This window comes from Orycteropus afer, unplaced genomic scaffold (assembly GCF_000298275.1).
Source record: "Orycteropus afer afer isolate SDZICR_OR568_19922 unplaced genomic scaffold, OryAfe1.0 scaffold00041, whole genome shotgun sequence".
NCBI lineage: Eukaryota > Metazoa > Chordata > Mammalia > Tubulidentata > Orycteropodidae > Orycteropus > Orycteropus afer.
This window is the reverse complement of record NW_006921628.1, coordinates 6,158,516-6,176,740: the sequence shown is the minus strand read 5'-3', so window position 1 is coordinate 6,176,740 and position 18,225 is coordinate 6,158,516. Positions and strand designations below refer to the sequence as shown.

At 41.9% G+C, this 18,225-nt stretch overlaps 1 protein-coding gene across 1 annotated transcript in view; it reads left to right on the top strand.

Annotated features, from left to right (window-relative positions):
* Positions 1-18,225, top strand: part of ARHGEF3 (Rho guanine nucleotide exchange factor 3) — a 102,726-nt gene that overhangs the window by 31,809 nt on the left and 52,692 nt on the right. The window contains exon 2 of the mRNA XM_007937258.2: positions 409-516. Within this exon, the coding sequence (XP_007935449.1) occupies positions 409-516 (108 nt within the window). The remainder of the gene's footprint in view (positions 1-408; positions 517-18,225) is intronic.

The window sequence follows — 18,225 nt, the reverse complement described above, 5'->3', positions numbered from 1 at the left end:
TGGGAAAACGGTTTTTAAAAAGATTTAAAAACTGGAAGCATCAAAAGATGACTGCCTGACAAGGTCATTGGATGGGAAATCAGAGATGGGTTTTGTCTAAAGGAGGGATGGGGAGAATGATTCTACTAAATGGAAGCTTCTGAATTAAAAACTGTAGGTATTGGGGATAAGTAACGAGCTCATTTGCTATCAGCGCAGAAGCTGCTTCTGTTGACATCTCCCTGCCATTTTTGCTTCCTTGGCTTCTAAGCCAGGTCATCTCCTCACAGCTGAGTGAGACAGGCACTGTTTACATTCCACAGATCTGTGTGTAGCCAGCAGATCCGGGAGTGGGAAGTGACTGTATGGTGCAATGATGTCTTTGTAATTGACCTTGACATTTTCTTTTCCTTTTTTTAAACCATACAGGAGCCTAGTAATAAACGGGTCAAACCCCTCTCCAGGGTCACGTCACTAGCAAACCTCATCCCACCTGTGAAGGCCACACCATTAAAGCGCTTCAGCCAAACCTTGCAGGTAAGAAGGACCCAGTGGGCCCATGTTTGCTGAAAACTGTGTTGTATAGGAAGGGACACCCCTGTCCTACCCAGAACTTCCCCTGGTTTTAGATTGACTTGGTTCAATGTTTGTTTCAATAGAAGAAAGCAAGGGACTGGAAAGGAAGAAAAATTCATAATATGGCCAGGGTGCTTTGAGGGGTACCTCAGGTAGCCATTTCTGTTGAACCTTTTCCCACAATTGAATTTCAGACTCAGGTACCCTATCCAGATGTGCTCTCACAAGCATCATCCTAAAACAAATCCCATGCACCTCCTAAGGAAATTCAGCACATGACTTGAGCAAAACCAAACTCACTGTCATCGAGTCAGATCTGATTCATAGCAACCCCTCCTTGGATTTCTGAGGTAGTATCTCTACGGAAGTAGGTTGCCCAACCTTCCTTCCAAGGAGTGGCTGGTGGGTTTGAACCACCAGCCTTCTAGTTAGCAGTCAAATGCCTAGAGGACAGCATAGCCTAGTGGCTTAGACCAGGGGCCAGCAAACTGTGGCATGTGGGGAAAAAGCCAGCTGGCCACCTGTTTTTTTATGGCCCATGAGTTAAGAATAGTTTTTATGTTACAAAAAAAAAAAAATCATAAGAAGGATAATATTTCATGATATGGGAAAATTACATGAAATTAAAATTTCATTGTCCATAAATAAAGTTGTTTTGGAACACAGCCACGTCCATCTGTTTAATTGTCTATGGTTGCTGCAATGGCAGAGTTGAATAGTTGCAACAGGGACCACATGGCCTACAAAGCCAAAAATATTTACTATGGGACCCTTTACAGAAAATGTATGCTGCCCTCTGGCTTAGAGCAAGGGTCCTGGAGTAGAAGTACCTTGGTTCTGACATGGCTCTGTCTCTCAAAGATTGTGTCACCTTAGACAGATGACTGAGATTCTCTAAGCCTCATTTTTATTCCTCATGGGTAAATCGATGATGATACTATCAGCTGCTTCTTAAAATTATTGCACAGATTTATGAGATGGCATTTAAAGGTCCTAGTGTAGTGCCTAAGAAGCTTTGGTGGTATAGTGGGTGAGACATTGGGCTGCTAACCAGAAGGTCATCAGTTCAAATCTACCAGCTACTCCGCGGAAGGATGTTGAAGCAATCTACTAATCTACTAAAGATTTACAGCCTTGGCAACCCAGTGGGGTTGCTATGAGTCAGAATTGACTCGATGGCAGTGGGCTGAGATTGGCTTAGTGCCTAAGTAGCAGTGGTGGCACAGTGATTAAGCTGCTAACCAAATGCTTGGGAATTTGAACCCACCTAGGGAGCTCTGGTAGCATAGTGGCTAAGACACTTGCCTGCTAACCAGACGGCTGGCGGTTCAAACCCACCAGCCACTCCTCGGAAGGAAGGTTGGGCAATCCTACTTCCGTAGTGAAACTGCCTCGGAAACCCAAGGAGGGGTCGCTATGAGTCGGGGCCGACTCGACGGCACATAACAACAACAACAACAGTGGCTCTGAAGGAGGAAGGCCTAGTGGTCACTCCAATGAAGATTACAGCCTAGGAAATCCCATGGGGCAATTCTACTCTTTCATATAGAGTCACTGTGAGTCAGAATTGACTTGGCCGCACATCGCAGCAGTATGTGTTATGGCCATACTAAGCAAATACAGATTTACTAAGTAGTTAGCTAATTGGTAAGTACAGTTACTCTAATAATTTTTTTAATTAACAAGTGCTTGTAGTTGTTCTTAAACTGCTGATATCAAGTTTATCTTTTAAAGTGAAAATCAGGATTTGTCCAAGGCCTTGAACCCAGTCTGATAACTGTAAAAAATTGTGTTTTAGACAGAAGTCATGCATGAAAAGATTTACTTTTAGCTGAGAAATTGCCTTGAATCTGTCAGTTTTGGTTTGTTCTGAATAGTTATACTCAACAATACTTTTGTGTTTGATTTCTGAGTGTCTCAGTTTTCTGGTGCTGCTATAACAGAAATACCACAAGTGTGTGGCTTTAACAGACAGAAACTTATTTTCTCACAGTGTAGGAGGCTGTAAGTCCAAATTCAGGATGCTGACTCTAAAACAAAACAAAGAAAAAACTCATTACTGTCGAGTCGAATCTGACTCACAGCGACCCCTCCTTGGGTTTCCGAGGCAGTATCTCTACGGAAGTAGATTCCTTCCAAAGAGAGGCTCTAGGGGAAGATTTTCTCTGTCTGCTGTAGAGGAAGGTCCCTGTCTCTGAGCTTCTGCTCCTGAGAATCTTCATATGACTTTGTATCTCTCTTCTCCCATCTTTAGGAGCACTGGTGACATAGTGCCTAAGGTATTTTTCTGCTAACTAAGGCTATCAGTTCAAATCCACCAGCCACTCTCTCCCATCTTTACTTCTCTCACTTGCTTCTTTAATCTCTTTTACATCTCAAAAGAGATTGACTCAAAACACACCCTACAAGAAATCTCCCTCATTAACATGACAAAGACAACCCATTCCCAAATGGGATTATAACCACAGGCGTTGAAGTAATATAACACATATTTCTGGCGGATACAATCCAATCCTTAACACTGAGTCTTAAGAAAAATTGTGGACTTGTGCCCAACTCATGCGTCATACTATGAAAATCCATGCCTTGAGAGTGTTTGAAGGTCTCCCTTACCCACTTCTGTCCTTGCTTCTCTACCATTTGGTCCAATATGCATAATTCCTCATAGCCAAAGCTGTTCTCACCACTTTCTTGTAGATGCTGTCCCCTGTCTTGTTTGTTCCTCTCTTAACTCTGCAACAGTCTTCTGAATATCTCATCACCTAATTGACTATAGATTGGGCTATTTCTCTCAGTGCTTGGGCCTCTGGGCCCCTGGTTATCCTCTGATCCCCTTTGTGGGAGAATGAAGGAGAAAGTAAATAAGGTCCTCTTGGTGAGCCAGATGAAGAGCTTTGAAACTAGTGAAGAAGAATGTGTTTACCTTCTCTCCCTCATGACCAGTCCCTCAGCCCTGTGGACAAGTTCATCACAGGCTTCCCCCGCAAGATTCATCACTGCCCCAGTCCTGCACATCTGGTCTTTTACTGAGTTCTGCTTTTTGAAAATTCTTTAGTTTGTCTATTGCATTTCACCCTTTCCTCCCCATCCCAGTAGCTGTGGCTCAAGGTCACTCTGTAGTTATTTCCTCCCTTGATTATGGAGCCTCCATGTTCCATTTCTTTTCAACCCTGAGGTAGTTTGTCCCAGGGCTGTCTGCCTCCTGACCCAGGAAGGTCCTCCCCCACCCACAAGCATTGAGTGGACCCTCTCCCTGCACCAGGCTCTTCTTCCTGCCTTCTGTTGCTTACATTCTAGATACCTTCTGGTAGATTCCATCTCTGCATGTTTTTTTTTTTAAAAAAAAAAAAGTGAGCTAACACTTAAAATTAATCCATGTAAGAACCAGAATCTCTGGTTTCTCCAAAAGAATTGGACAGTCTGGCATTGCTGGCCCTGTGTTCCTGTATAACAGTCACAAGTTGTTTCTGAGTAGTCAGCTGCTACCCATCACCCCTTCTCCCTATTGCCCTCTGATACCTGGCCACTTCACCGCTGATACCGTCTGCCCATACCTGTCAGATTTCGCATTTGTGCTCCTGAGTCTAGGGAGAGAACTTGCTCAAGCCTCTACCTCCCATCACAGCTTAGCTCATACTGAATATTGCTTTAGGGGTGAAAAGCAAGATTCCACATTGTCATACTTTGAAAATCTTTCCTTTGGCTTCTTAACCAATCATTTGCCACTGAGTTGTTCCCAACTCATGGCAACCCCGTGTGTGTCAGAGCAGAACTGTGCTCTGTAGGATTTTCAATGGCTCATTTTTCAGAAGTAGATCATCAGGCCTTTCATCTGAGGTGCCTCTAGGTGGTTTGAAGCTCCAACCTTTTGGTAAAGCAGCTGGGCTCATTAACATCTCCCTCACCCACAGACTCCTTTGGCTTTGGCACTTAGGCAACCTTTATTTACATTTCTTCTCTTTCTGGGAACCTTGCACAGGAAACACTGCAGGAAACATTTAATCACCTTTGGAAATTTGCACTGACCTAGAGAACTGAGACAGAAAAAAATCAAGATATGTCTGAAATCCAACAGACTGAGGCCAAGAAAGCATGAGAAAGCCAAACCTGAGGGAATGATCTGACATGTGGAAATTGGTTTCCAAAACCTCAAAGATTTCTTTTTTTTTACCTAATAATTTTTTATTGACTTCTTTCAAATATGATGAATAGCTAACTCCAGACTCCATTTATTGGACAGAAACAACCTGTCAGAAACAGAACTGTTACTCATAATTATGCACATAGACCCAGAGAAAATTTGAGCAATGTGCTTATGTTTTGACTGCATCCTTGGGCATCTGGTTAGCGGAGAGATGCCCCTGAGTTCTATGCAGTTAGACAGCCAAGTTTGTAGAATAATCTGCAAAGCATAGAGACTACCATCTTGCCGCCCCTGCACCACCTACCCCCCCACCCCCACTCCATACTTCTTTGTAACTCATCTTGGGACGTGCAGTGCAAGTTCTGGAGAATTATTTCCAGTCCTAGCATCCCAGTCAATTGCCTTATGATGTTATTGCTTCCTTCACCAACTAGACTGGGATAGGGTGGTAATGTAGCCCCAGGAGCAGGGAGGATATGGGTGAAGGAGACTCCAAAGGGATGCTCAGAGGGCCAACCCCACATTCTTCTTAATGTCTCTCTAGTGGTCCAGATCTCCAATCTAAAAGGGGGAGACTAGAGAACAAGGAGTGTATAGGCTGCACCAAACCTCTCAGGGTCATTCATTCCTTACCCATATGCATGTGTCATCGATGCCTTTTCCACTTTAAAAAAACAACTCAAGGCTGTAATCAAGCAGCTTGATTTGCTGCCACAGTATTCCTTTCGCCTGACTCCTGACATCTTAGAGATACACATATGCCTTTGGATATCCAATCCTGTCTTTCAGGTTGGGTTCCTTTTATTATAGGAGAAGAGATGACATAGGCCCAAACCTGATGCTTTTATCGATACAGGAATGCTTAGCAGTCCTTCCTCTGTCTGCTCAGGATATGTAGGTTAGCCCAGGAGAATATCAGGAGAGCTTGGGACTGGCAGCCTCTTCCAAAAAGGTTAAAAGCCCAGTTACTAGTGTGAGTGCCCTTGCACCAACAGCTCAGCAAGACATTGCAGGATTTGTTTTCTCTTCCTCCCCTGTGCCCCATATGGGCTGGAGGCTTGGGCCTCAGCACAAAAGCAACTTTTGTGGAAGTTGGGGAGGGACACCGGACTGCATGGCTCTGTCTGCTCCTCAGCAGGGTAGTTAGTGCTGCTGGTAGACTTGAGTACAGATGTCTGGATCCCTCTGGGCCTATAAATCACCTCTCTGGCCTGCCTGAAAGGGAAATATGGCCAGCTCAAAAAGGGCTGCATGTGCTTCTTTGGTGTGGAGCGAGGAAGGAGCACTGGCCCTGGGCTCTGAGCCGTGCTTCTCCCCAGTGACAGCTGTGCATGGTTGCTAGGCTCATTTGAGCAGTGTCCACCCCATGCTTAGAATCGTGTGGTCACTACACTGTGATTTAGCCCTTCATTCTTTTCAAAAATGAACTTTTTGAAGTTCCGATACAGGAGATAACATGGACAAACTTTGAAAACATTATGCTGAGTGAAATAAGTCACAAAAGGACACATATTGTATGATCCCACGTACGTGAAATGTCTAGACTAACCAAATGCGTAAAAACCAACCATACTCACTGCCATCGAGAGGATTCTGACTCACAGCAACCCCCACTGGGTTTCTGAGGCAGTAAATCTTTATGGAGTTAGATTGCGTCGTCTTCCTTCCACGGAGTTGCTGGTGGGTTTGAACCGCCAAGCTTCTGGTTAGCAGTCAAATGCCTTAGGTGCTGTGCCACCGGATCTCCTCTCCTAGATACCTTGTTTGTTGTTGTTATACACCGTTGAGTTGGACCCGACTCATAGCGACCCCTCCTTGGTTTTCCGAGGCAGTATCACTACGGAAGTAGATTGCCCCATCTTCCTTCCGAGGAGTGGCTGGTGGGTTTGAACCACCAGCCTTCTGGTTAGCAGTCAAGTGCCTTAACCACTATGCTACCACCTCTAACTCTGTTGCTGTTAAGTCAGTTCTGACTCATAGCAAGCCCATGGGACAGAGTGGAACTGCTTCATAGGGTTTCCAAGGTGGTAAAGCTTTACGGAAGCAGACTGCATCATCTTTCTTGTGCTGAACAGCTGGTGGATTTGAACTGCCAGCCTTTTGTTTAGCAGCTGAATGCCTTAACCATTGCACCATCAGAGCTATTAGTAAGTATAAACCAAAACCCGTACTCACTGCTGTCAAGTCAGTTCGACTCATAGTGACTCCTCCTTGGGTTTCCAAGGCGGTATCTTTCCGGAAGTAGATTGCCCAATCTTCCTTCCAAGGAATGGCTGGTGGGTTTGAATCACCAGTCTTCTCATTAGCAGTCAGATAGATGCCTTAGGCACTATGCCACCAGAGCTCCCAAGAAAATACATAGAGACCAAAGTTCATGAGTGGTTGCTAGGGCCATGTGGGTGGGAGAAATGGGAAGACTGCATAAGGGTCGCTGAGCTTCAGCAGTTTTATATTTGCTAACAGTTCTGGTGGCACATTGGGCAAGGCATTCAGCTACCAACCAAAAGACTTCTGTTAAGGGTGATGAAAAAAATTTGGAAATGGATAGTGATGATGGTTGCACAAGATGGGGAATGTGGTTTCTGTCACTGGATTGTATATGTACAAATGACTGAGGAGGAAAAAAACATTATTTCTTTTCCTTTACAAAATTACATGTTCATTATGGAAAACTACAGAAAAAGAGAGAGAGCAAAGAATGTACATAGCCTTCTACTCTGAAACAACCCTTGTTCATATTGTAATAATTGCTTTCCAGTATTTATTCTAGCCATAACTACGTTACTTATACACTATGAATAATATAATTTGGGCTTGACAACGGTCTATCCAGCCTTATCTTGGTCTATGTGTTTTGTTCACTTTGGGTCAAAGCCTGGGCATTGTGAACCCATCAGTTTCTCTTGCTCTTTATTCGCCTTGGCCTCGCATATTTTCAGGCTAAGTAATTAGGTTCATAAAAGCTCATCACTGTTAAAGCCTCTTCTTTATTAAAGTTACATATCCCTATTTGTTTCTTTTATTGCTTTTTTTGCCTTGGATTTGATTTTATCTTTTATTTTTTTTGCATTTTGACTGGTGTGTATTATTTCTTCCATTTTCAGCATATTTTTTGTTAATTTCATTGGCTGAGAATTTTGTGTCTAGCTTAATGGAAATATATCACAGTTATTCTTGGAAAATGTGATAATTATGGACTGAGTATATATTATTCCGGAATGTTGATGTGATTTATTTTATATATATGATCCCTATTAATGGATATTTAGTCTGTGAATATTTTTATATTATTAAAATCATCTATGTTGAATGTGTTTTGAGGACCTTTGTCCTGTTTTTAAAAGTACTTTATACTGTGCTTTCTTTTCTGGTTATACAAATCATTTAAAAAAAAAATTGAAAAATAAAGAGAAGTACAGATAAGGAGGTAAAGCCACGCCAGTTGCCATCGAGTCAATTCTGACTCATAGCGAGCACATATGTACAAAGAACAGTGTTCCATAGAGTTTTCAAGGTTGTGACCTTTTGGAATTGGATAAAGGAAGTAAAAGTCACTAGTACTCCGACCTCCACCACCAAAAGACTTTTATTAACATTTTGGTACACACTCAAGTGATCTTTTTTTTTATATTATATACCTGTATGCATATTTTTCCAACAAAAATGCAGTCAGATTGTATATCCTGCTTTTTAACTTGCTTTTATTTTTATAATATAAAGTGACCAGTATGAGAATAATTTTTCATGTTACTGAATATTTTTCATGAAAAATTATATTTAGTAACATGAAAAATTATTCTCATACTGGTCACTTTATACTATAAAGATAAAAGCAAGTTAAAAAGTAGGATATACAATCTGATTGTATTTTTGTTGGAAAAATATGCATACAGGTATATAATATAAAGAAAAGATTGCTTGAGTGTGTACCAAAATATTAATAAAGGTCTTTTGGTGGTGTGGGTCGCTATGAGTTGGGTCCAACTCGACAGCACATAACAACAACAACAAATATTTTTCGTGGGTATCATTTTTAATGGCTTCATACAACATTTCGTCAAATATACCCCTTTACTTATAACCACTCTTCTATTGTTGAACATTTAAGTTGTTTCCATTTTTCCACCATTATCAATAAAGCCTGCTTTAACTATCCTGATCACAAATCTTATGTGTGTCTATATTTCTTTCTTTCCTTCAATTATATTCTTAGATGTAGATTTCTGGCTAAAGGGTGGGAACATTTTAAAGACAGTTGATACAGCCAGAATTAGGTCCCTATTCTGGGTGTGTGTCTGTCCTGGAAAAAATTGCTTTTCTTTGTTGTCACATCCTAAATCTAGACTCATAGTCACATCTTACCAGAAGGGACCAGTCCCTAAAGAAAGACATCATGTTTGATGAAGTTAGAGGGTCAGTAAAAAATAGGAAGACCCTCAAGGAAATGAATTGACACAATGGCTGCAACAGTGGGCTCAAGCACAGCAATGATTGTGAGGGTGGCACAGTACTGGGCAGTGTTTCCTTCTGTTCTACGTAGGGTCACTATGAGTCAGAACTGAAACGACGGTAGCTAACAACAACAAGCCACATCTCTCTGTTCTCTTGCCATAGTTTTTCCATTTACTATGACATATGCACGAGATAAGCTATTCTCAGCGACCCTTCAACTTTTCTGTGCAGAATCTTATTCATCTTTGTATCTTTAGTGCATAACACTATGAAGTACTTAGGATGTACTCAAAAATTTGTAGTTACAATTGTTATCACTGTTCTTTCTTTAAAGGGTAGCCGTTGCTGCTCCTAGGCACTCTTAGGAGCTGGCAGTGGACACCTGCCTATTGAGGGGTCTCTGTTCTTCTCCTTCATGTGAACTGCTTCACAATAGAATATGAGTCCCCTCCCCTAATTGTGCCCCTCCAGGAGGAGTTTTATGGCTAAAGAAGGATTTATGGTAATCACTGCCTCCAGTTGTTCCAGTCCCTGGCCCTTAGATCTGGAAATCAGTTAATTTAATCCAGATGTTACATAAATGTATTATGGATTAGTGTTCTCCATTAATATTCTCTATATTTATTATGTTATTTGTTCTGCTCTAGTCTTGAGAGGAAGAGATAGTATCAAAAAAGAACAGTGCCTTTTCCCAAGAACTGTAAAATCTACTTGGTAAAAGTTGTCTAATTTATATTATCAAATGGAAAAAAAAAAAAAAAAGCAAACTCAAAACCATTCATATCTCTAGTAATAATACACACGCATATTAACATATGCATGGGGGAAGAAGAAACAACACTGAAATCTCAATAATGTTTTGTTTTGGAATACAATTGAGAGACTTTTGCAAGTCTTTTCCTTTTTCTCTTTCTCTTTTTTTCTTCACTGCATAAGAACTACAAATCATTGGAGAAGGATAGACTTTTCAATAAACAGATTAGGACTATTGATTTTCAGTTTTGGCATTACATATGTCTGTCACCCATCACTCATCTGTCAGTTTGTCATATTGTGGTAGTTGGCATGTTGCTGTGAGGCTGGAGGCTATGCCACTGGTGCACAGGTTTCAGCAGAGCCTATGGACAAAGACAGCCTGGGAAGAAGGACAAGGCCATCCACTTCTGGAAAAAAAAAAAAAAATGGCCACTGAAAACTTTGTAAATAGCAGTGAAACACTGTCTGATATATTACTAGAAAACTTTATGAATAGCTATGAAACTGTCCGATGTAGTGTCTGAGGATTAGTCCCTCAGGTTGGAAGACACTCAAAATACAACTGGAGAAGAACTGTTTTCCCAACATAGAGAGGCATTGACACAGAGACTGCAATGATGGATTCGGGCATAGCAAAGGTTGTGGGGACGATGCAGTAATCAGGCAGCATTTTATTCTGTTGTACATAGGATCACTATGAGTTGGAATTGACTGGAAGGCACCTAACAACAACATGTTTGTTACACCTGAATTTTTAAATAATTATGCTGTTTTACCTTAATTACCAGGAGCTCTGGTGGTGTAGTACCTAAGGCATTTGACTGCTCCCACCAGCCACCAGCCACACCTCAGAAGGAAGGTTGGGCAGTCTACTTCCATAGTGATACTGCCTCAGAAACCCAAGGAGGGGATGCTATGAGTCAGATCCGACTCGATGGCAGTGTTGTTAGTTGTTGTTATATGCCATCGAGTCAGACTTGACACATAGCAACCCCTCCTTGGGTTTCCGAGGTGGTATCACTATGGAAATAGATGGCCCGACTTCCTTCCGAGGAGTGGCTTGTGGGTTTGAACCACCAGCCTTCTGGTTAGCAGTCAAGTACGTTATGCACTACACTACCAGAGCTCCTCAATGGCAGTGGGTAACCTTCGTTACCAGATAACAATATATAAGATCTGAAAATCTTAAATGATGAAATATTCTAGAGAATTTCAAATTATCAGTGGAATCCAGATTTCTGGAGCTACTGGGGCTGGATGAGCCCTTAAAACTATTGCCCTGAAATAATCTTTAAACTTTGAACCCCAAAATTAGGCCATGAAGTCTTCTTTGAACCAAAAAATAAAAACAAAAACCAAACCCACTGTTCTGATTACCTAGTGCCACTCTGCAAGAATATACCACAAATGGGATGGCTTTAAGAAACAGGAATTTATTCTCTTACAGTTTGGAAGCTTTAAGTCTAAATTCAAAGTGCCAGGCTCTAGGGGCTGAGTGAAAGCCCCTCAACCTTGGGCTTCAGCTCTGCCTCCTGCTCCCGGCCCATTGGAGCTAGAGGCTTTTCTTCATTCAGACAGGTGCTGGCTGCTGAGGCTGACAAACCCAAGGCTGACAAGTAAAATGGCACAGTTCCGATGTTACCAAACCACATGGCAGGCCATTCATTCAAGTCTGTTGAAGGTCCCAAAGTCAGCAGAGCATGGCAGGCTGCTTAGCAACGACACAGCTATGTGTAGGGTTCAAACGTGCCATAAGCTAGAAATTATCCCCAAGGCTTCTCCCTAAGGCAGCTACTTAGCTGCTCACAGTAGATTCCACCATGGAGTTGATTACTAGTCTCATCATGAGGAATACGACTTCTAGCTGTCTAGCCACTCAACCAGGCCCAGTTGACACACAAACTACCATACTCACTACCACTCATAGTGACCCTATAGGACAGAGTAGAACCGCCTCATAGGATTTCCAAGGCTATAAATTTTTATGGAAGCAGACTGCCACATCTTTATCCCATAGAGCATCTGGTAGATTCAAACTGCTAACCTTTTGCTTTAGCAGCTGAATGCTTTGACTGAAAAATAGCTTAATTTAGTAAAATCCGTCTGTTTATCTTAATTAGTCAGGTGTGTCTGTTTTGATCATTGTGCTCTTTTAAAGAATTATCTATGTGAGATCAAATTGACAAGGACAACTTGAAAGGATAGATTGGAAGGTTAGAGGGCAGTGAATTTAAGATAATGGTGGTTTTTTTGGTTTGGAATAATATGAAAAAGGACAGCAAGAATAGTAGCACAACTTAAAAAATATAACCACTGTCACTGAGGTGTACATGTTGAAATGGTGTATCTTTGGTTGTGTATACTTTCACCAAAATTAATTTTTTAAATTAATGTAAATCTTTGTACACAGACATACTAGAGGAAGAGTACGCATACAAGCATGTCCCTGAGCATAAGCTTACTAATGGTTTGAGGGGTCAAGGGAGACTGCTTAGCAAGGGATTTGTATTAAGCCTAAAATGACTCAAAGATGATGAAGATGAAGGAGAGAAAGAGCATTAAAATATTTGAGAGGAAGATGAGAAGACTGATGCCAGTTAGATACAGGAAGGGTGCCCAAGCAATCGAATCTCTGTGTACCAGTCACCATGACTTTCTTCTCTGAGAACCTCAGACTTGGCTCTTGGAGGTCACACATGTCTTATAACTGACAAAGTCTTTGCTGTAAGAACAAGAGAGAAGTTAGGGAGAGAGGGGAGGGGTGCCAGAGGAAACAACTAGAAAATAGGCTGTAGTGCCTGAGGCATTTGACTGCTAATCAGAAGGTTGGTGGTTCAGACCCACCAGCCACTCCATGGAAGGAAGATGGGACAATCTACTTCAGTAAAGATTTACCACCTTGGAAACCCAATGGGGGTTGCTGTGAGCTGGAATCAATTCTATGGCTTTGGGTTTTTTTTGTTTGTTTGTTTTTTTGGTGTGCTCTACTAAGCAAGACTGTAGGTAAGATAAAGGAATACCTGATCTCAGCTGTTCTTTACTATTGCTGGAGTAATAGACTATTGTAATAGTAACCTACAGCTTACAGGGTTTATTAGGGAAACAACAGGGTACAATTCAAATTCAGGAACATGCTCAGGATACAGTTCTTTGGTCAGGACAGTCTCCCCTCTGCTGTGTGCCTCTCTGGCCCTTGGCCTCTTGGCCTGGCCTCTGCCTCTGTGGGCCAGATAAGCCTGCTGCTCTGCCTCATGCCTCTTGGTTCTACTGCTGCTGTCTCTCAACAGTGTGTCTCTTTCAGCAGCATGTCTCTCTCTCTCTCTCTCAGCAACATGTCTCTCAGCAGCACGTCTCTCTCAGCTGACAGTGAGAGTTCCTTTCTGCTTCTAGGAGGGCTCATTTTAAGCCTGGCAGAGTGGCAAAACTAACCGATCCCATCAGAATTCTACACACGAGAGAGCAAACTTCCCAGAAGATTACTTCCTGTTCCTCCAACAGAAATATCCCAGGTGGATAACTTTAACAAGCAGCTACACAGTTGTTCATGGCAAAGTGGGAGTTACAAAGACTCTGGCTAAAAAAGCCATACCATGTAATTCATTATAGCACAAGTATTTACAGTGAGCTAGGTCCTGTGCAAAGTTCATTACCTCATTTCATCTCCTCCACAGCTCTGTAACATAGGACTGAATCATCACTGCTTTATAGGGAAGAAACCTGAAGCTTAGGGAGGTTGAAATCCTTGCTGAAGGTCACATAGCAGATAGGTGCTGGAGTTGGGATTCTGTAGGGCCTAATAAAGTACCTTGACTAAGGTAGAGTTTTGCCAGAGGTCAAAGTTTGATCATTTTGTAAAGTTTGCAATTCAGCAGGCTCTAAAAATAATTGCCCAATTTTCTATCTGGAGCATCATTCCTTGCTGGTGTTCCTTATTCTTTGTTCACTTTGGGTAGGAGAGAGAATCATCATTTCTATTTCAGCTCATGGAATATTTTGCCATTAACATTATTATGCAAAAGCCATTTCACAGAGCCCAACGATGATGGTTAGACTGTGGCCCCAAGCCTCTGGAGGGCTTCCTAATTTTGGCTTGCACTAAACAAATTGAATAATATTTTCTCCACACCTGACCCAAATATTTCTTCAACATTTCATTCTTTCTACTCAGAATCTCTCCCAGCCACAGAAAGATCTCTTCTTCTATTTGAGACTTTGGAATATGGTATTTGATGATTAATTGATAGAGTACCTTTTTATCATATTTCTTAATGTGTGTTAACTAACCGGATTCTGTTTGTGCTTTGATGTTTATAGCACTACTTCAAATTCATTGCTCATAGGTGTTCACATTTTTTTCTTAGTTAATATCTATGTATTATGGAAAATAAATGTAGATAAGAAATGTATAAAGCTGAAGATAAAAATCATCCATACACCTACTACCTCAAAACTTTTCTTGAAAAATGATTTTATGGTTAAAACATGTTGTTGAGTTGATTCTGACTAATAGCAGCTGTATAAGACAGAGTAGAACTGCTCTATAGGGTCTAGGGCTGTACATCTTTACTGAAGCATACTGCCACATCCTTCTCCTGTGGAGCTGCTGGTGGGTTTGAACCACCAACCTCTCAATTGGTACTGGAATGTTTAATGACTGCACCACCAAGGCTTCTATTTTATACTTACATTGTACTTGTACTGTATTTAATCCCTATTGTTAGAGAAGTTAGGCTGTTTCTTCTTTTGTTTTTATAAACAACACTGTCCTGCTGAGGGCCTTTCTCCTCCTGTATGTTTTCTTAATGGAGATCCCTCTGTTTTACTCCAAAACCTGTGTTCTTAACCCAAGTTCATGTTTTGGCATGGAAAAACTGGCTTCAGATCATATTCTAACACTTACTTGTGCCAGTCACTTAATCTTCTCATACTCAGATTTCTTATCTACTAAAAGGGCATAAGGAGCCCTTGGGTAGTGGAAATGGTTAACACACTCAGCTTCGAATCAAAAAATTAGTGGTTCAGATCCACCCAGAGGCACCTTGGAAGAAAGACCTGTGATCTACTTCCAAAAAATCAGCCATTGAAAACCCTGCGGAGCACACGTGGAGTTGGCCATGAGTCTGAGTCTGAGTCTGAGTCAACTTGAGGGCAACTGGTAACTGATAAAAGAGGAGAACCTGCCCAGTACCTCTCCTAGGTTAAGTGTGAGGATCAAATGTTACCCAGCCCACACAGCTGGGAAATGTTATTTCTCAAGTTAATTTTTCTCATCACACCTTAAATGACTACAAGGGCTACAAGAACATTCTCCCATTGCAGTGACAGGCAGTGTACATTATGGTGTATCCATTGAAGTGGCAATTGAGGAACAGGTTTTCGGCTCATAGCCCCACCCTAACCTCCAATCCATTTACTAATAAACCATCTGGTGTAGAATAGCAATCTATAGTGACAATGGCAAGTGTAGAAAATTTCCTTGGCCTGAACTCTCTTTATCAAAGCATGTTCTCTTTGGCTGTGGAGACCTTCTCTTTTTGGAAAAGGACAGGGAGCACCCCGCAGAGCAGGCAGCACCAACCAGTCATATCTGTCCCATGGTACTCTAACCCACTGAGTTTACATTTCCTCTGACACGTGTAAAGGGGTCCCCTTTTCCCACCTGACAGGCAGTCCTCTTTGCACCTGCAGTGTTTTTTCCATGTCCCCAGCAGAGGCACAAACACAAGCATCCATTTCCTGTGTCTGCATTATCAGTGCCTCTTACAGCCATGTTGTTTTAGCTGCCAGCAATTATGAGCTTTGAGTTTTTGGCTCATTTTCTAGGCCACGTTCCCGCACGGAAACTCCTGCTTGTCCTGGAACATTTTTCAGTCCAGTCCCAAAGTCCTCACACCTGGGGGGATTTCTGTGTGTGTTTCTGTTATGTGGTCTCTCCCAAGCCTGGGTCATTCATTTTGAGGTGGGCTTCTTGTCAGCATAGACCAGTGATCCTAAACCTAAGGGATATTTGCCAGTATCTGGAGATGGCTGTCTTATGTGGGATTGAGGGTGCTACTTGTATCTAATGGTTGGAGGCTGTCAATGCTGCCAAACAGCATATAGTACACAGAACAACAGGCAATTACTTCATCCAAAATGTCAGTGGTGGGAAGGTTCAGAAACCCTGCCAGAGACTAAGAAGTATCTGAAACATCCCACTTGGACAGTTGTACCCCATACACTCTGAATCTTACATTAATGGAAGCAGAGTAGAATAGGGGCTAAAATATGAGGGAAAAGGGGTTGGAATGAAATACACCAGACCTGAATTGACATTATGAGTTTACCATAGACCTGGGCTCAAATTCTAGGACACTGTTCCTTAGCTGTGTGACCTTGAGCAAAGTGTTACCGTCTCTGAGCCTCGTGTTTCCTCATCTACAAAATGGAGGAAAGAATCTTTACCCTTTGGGTATATAGCAGTGCCTTAAAACTCCCCTCATAGTGGCCAGGACAGAGCAAACACACTGTTCATTCATTAATTAAGCAAAAGGTCCTAATGCGTGCCAAGTACTGATGAATCTATTGATGAACAGGACACAGAGAGATCCCTGTTGTCAAGGAGCTTACCTTCTTTTGGGAAGAGACAGACATGTCAAAAAACAAGCTAGTACATGATACCGTATCCCACGTGGGGAAAATAAAGTAGAGAGAGAGGCTGATCAGGGTGGGGCCACTGGAAGAGATGTGGTTGTTCTCTCTGAAGAAATATCCTCCTCTTTGCTCTCTTTCTTGTAGCAGCAGTTGCTTGTTCCTTCCCCTACCCAGCCCTACCTCCAGTTCTGCCCAGGTATACTGATGAGTAGTGCAGGTAGAAGTCATGGTGTGTGGTCAGTGCTCACTTGGACACTTGCCCCTGGCTGGACCAGCCAACTGCTACTCAGACACCTGACCAGACTTCTTTATTTCTTCTTTGAGATTCCTCCCTTCAGTACCTCCCTGGCCTTCCAGGAGTGAAAAAGGGCAAAATGTATGTTTTAATCCCACCTAACTAAAGATGAGGAGTTCTGGTGGCATAGTGCCTAAGGCAATTGACTGCTAACCAGAAGGCTGGAGGTTCAAACCCACCAGTCACTCCTCAGAAGGAAGACTGGGCAATCTACTTCCATAGTGACACCGCCTGGGAAACCCAAAGAGGGGTAGCTGTGAGTTGGATCCAACTTGACAGCAATGAGTTTGGTTTTTGGTTTTAACTAAAGATGAGGTTCCTGGTGGTACAAATGGCTTGCACTCAACAACTAACCTAAAGATTGGCAGTTCAAACCTACCCGGTGGTGCTGCAGAAGAAAGTCTTGATGATCTGCTTCTGTAAAGACTGTGGCCAAGAATACCCTATGGAACAGTTCTACTTTGTAACACATGGAATCACCTTGCATCAGAATAGACTTGAACACAGCTAGGTATTTTTTTCCTCTTCTTTTACTTAAAGGTATAAATACACAGTTTGATGGGTCAAAGAGCTGCTCAATCATTAGTCCTAAAACTGAGCAAATGCATCCTTTTCCCTTAACTAGTTTTAAACTCCAGGAAAGCAAGAGCTGAGTCTCATTTCATTGAAACCTTTCCATAATGCATGATTTGTGAATAATCAGTGAATGCAGCCCCCATAGTACATAGAAAGAGTTCAGGCTTTGGAACCAAATAGATCTGGGTTTGAATTCTACCCATGCAAGTCTCTTAGCCTCCTTGAGCCTCAATTTTCTCATCAGTAGAATGGGGAAAAAAAAAAAAAAAAACCTGCAGGGTGGTCATGTGAACCCAGCATATAATGGACCCTCCATAATTTAAATGGGGAACTTCATCCCCTTCCTTCTCACATGTTACTGAGTTCAGTGATCACTCAGGAAACCCCAAAACAAAGAATTTATGAGGATAGACTTAGCCAATATGGCTCACCTCTCTCTTCTGTCTCAAGTGATAAGAGAAGAAAATCTGCAACCTTGGGAATTTTTCAATCAACACATAAAAATATACTCAACCCTACTTATGTTCTAAACATGAAACTAAAATGAAGGTACAGATGGTTGGCCTGTCACTTTGATAATAATACCAAGTTGATGAGGGTGTGATGAAATTGCACTATGATTAACCTTTCTCTGGATTGTAAAGTTAACCAGCCAATTTTGGAGGATGTTTTGCTTTTGGAGGATATTTTGGTTCTTTAGTGCTGCTATAGCAGAAAATACTACAAGTGGATGGTTTTAACAAACAGGGATTTATTCTCTAGTATAGGAGGCTAGAAGTCCAAGTTCAAAGTGCCATGCTCTAGGGGCTGGATT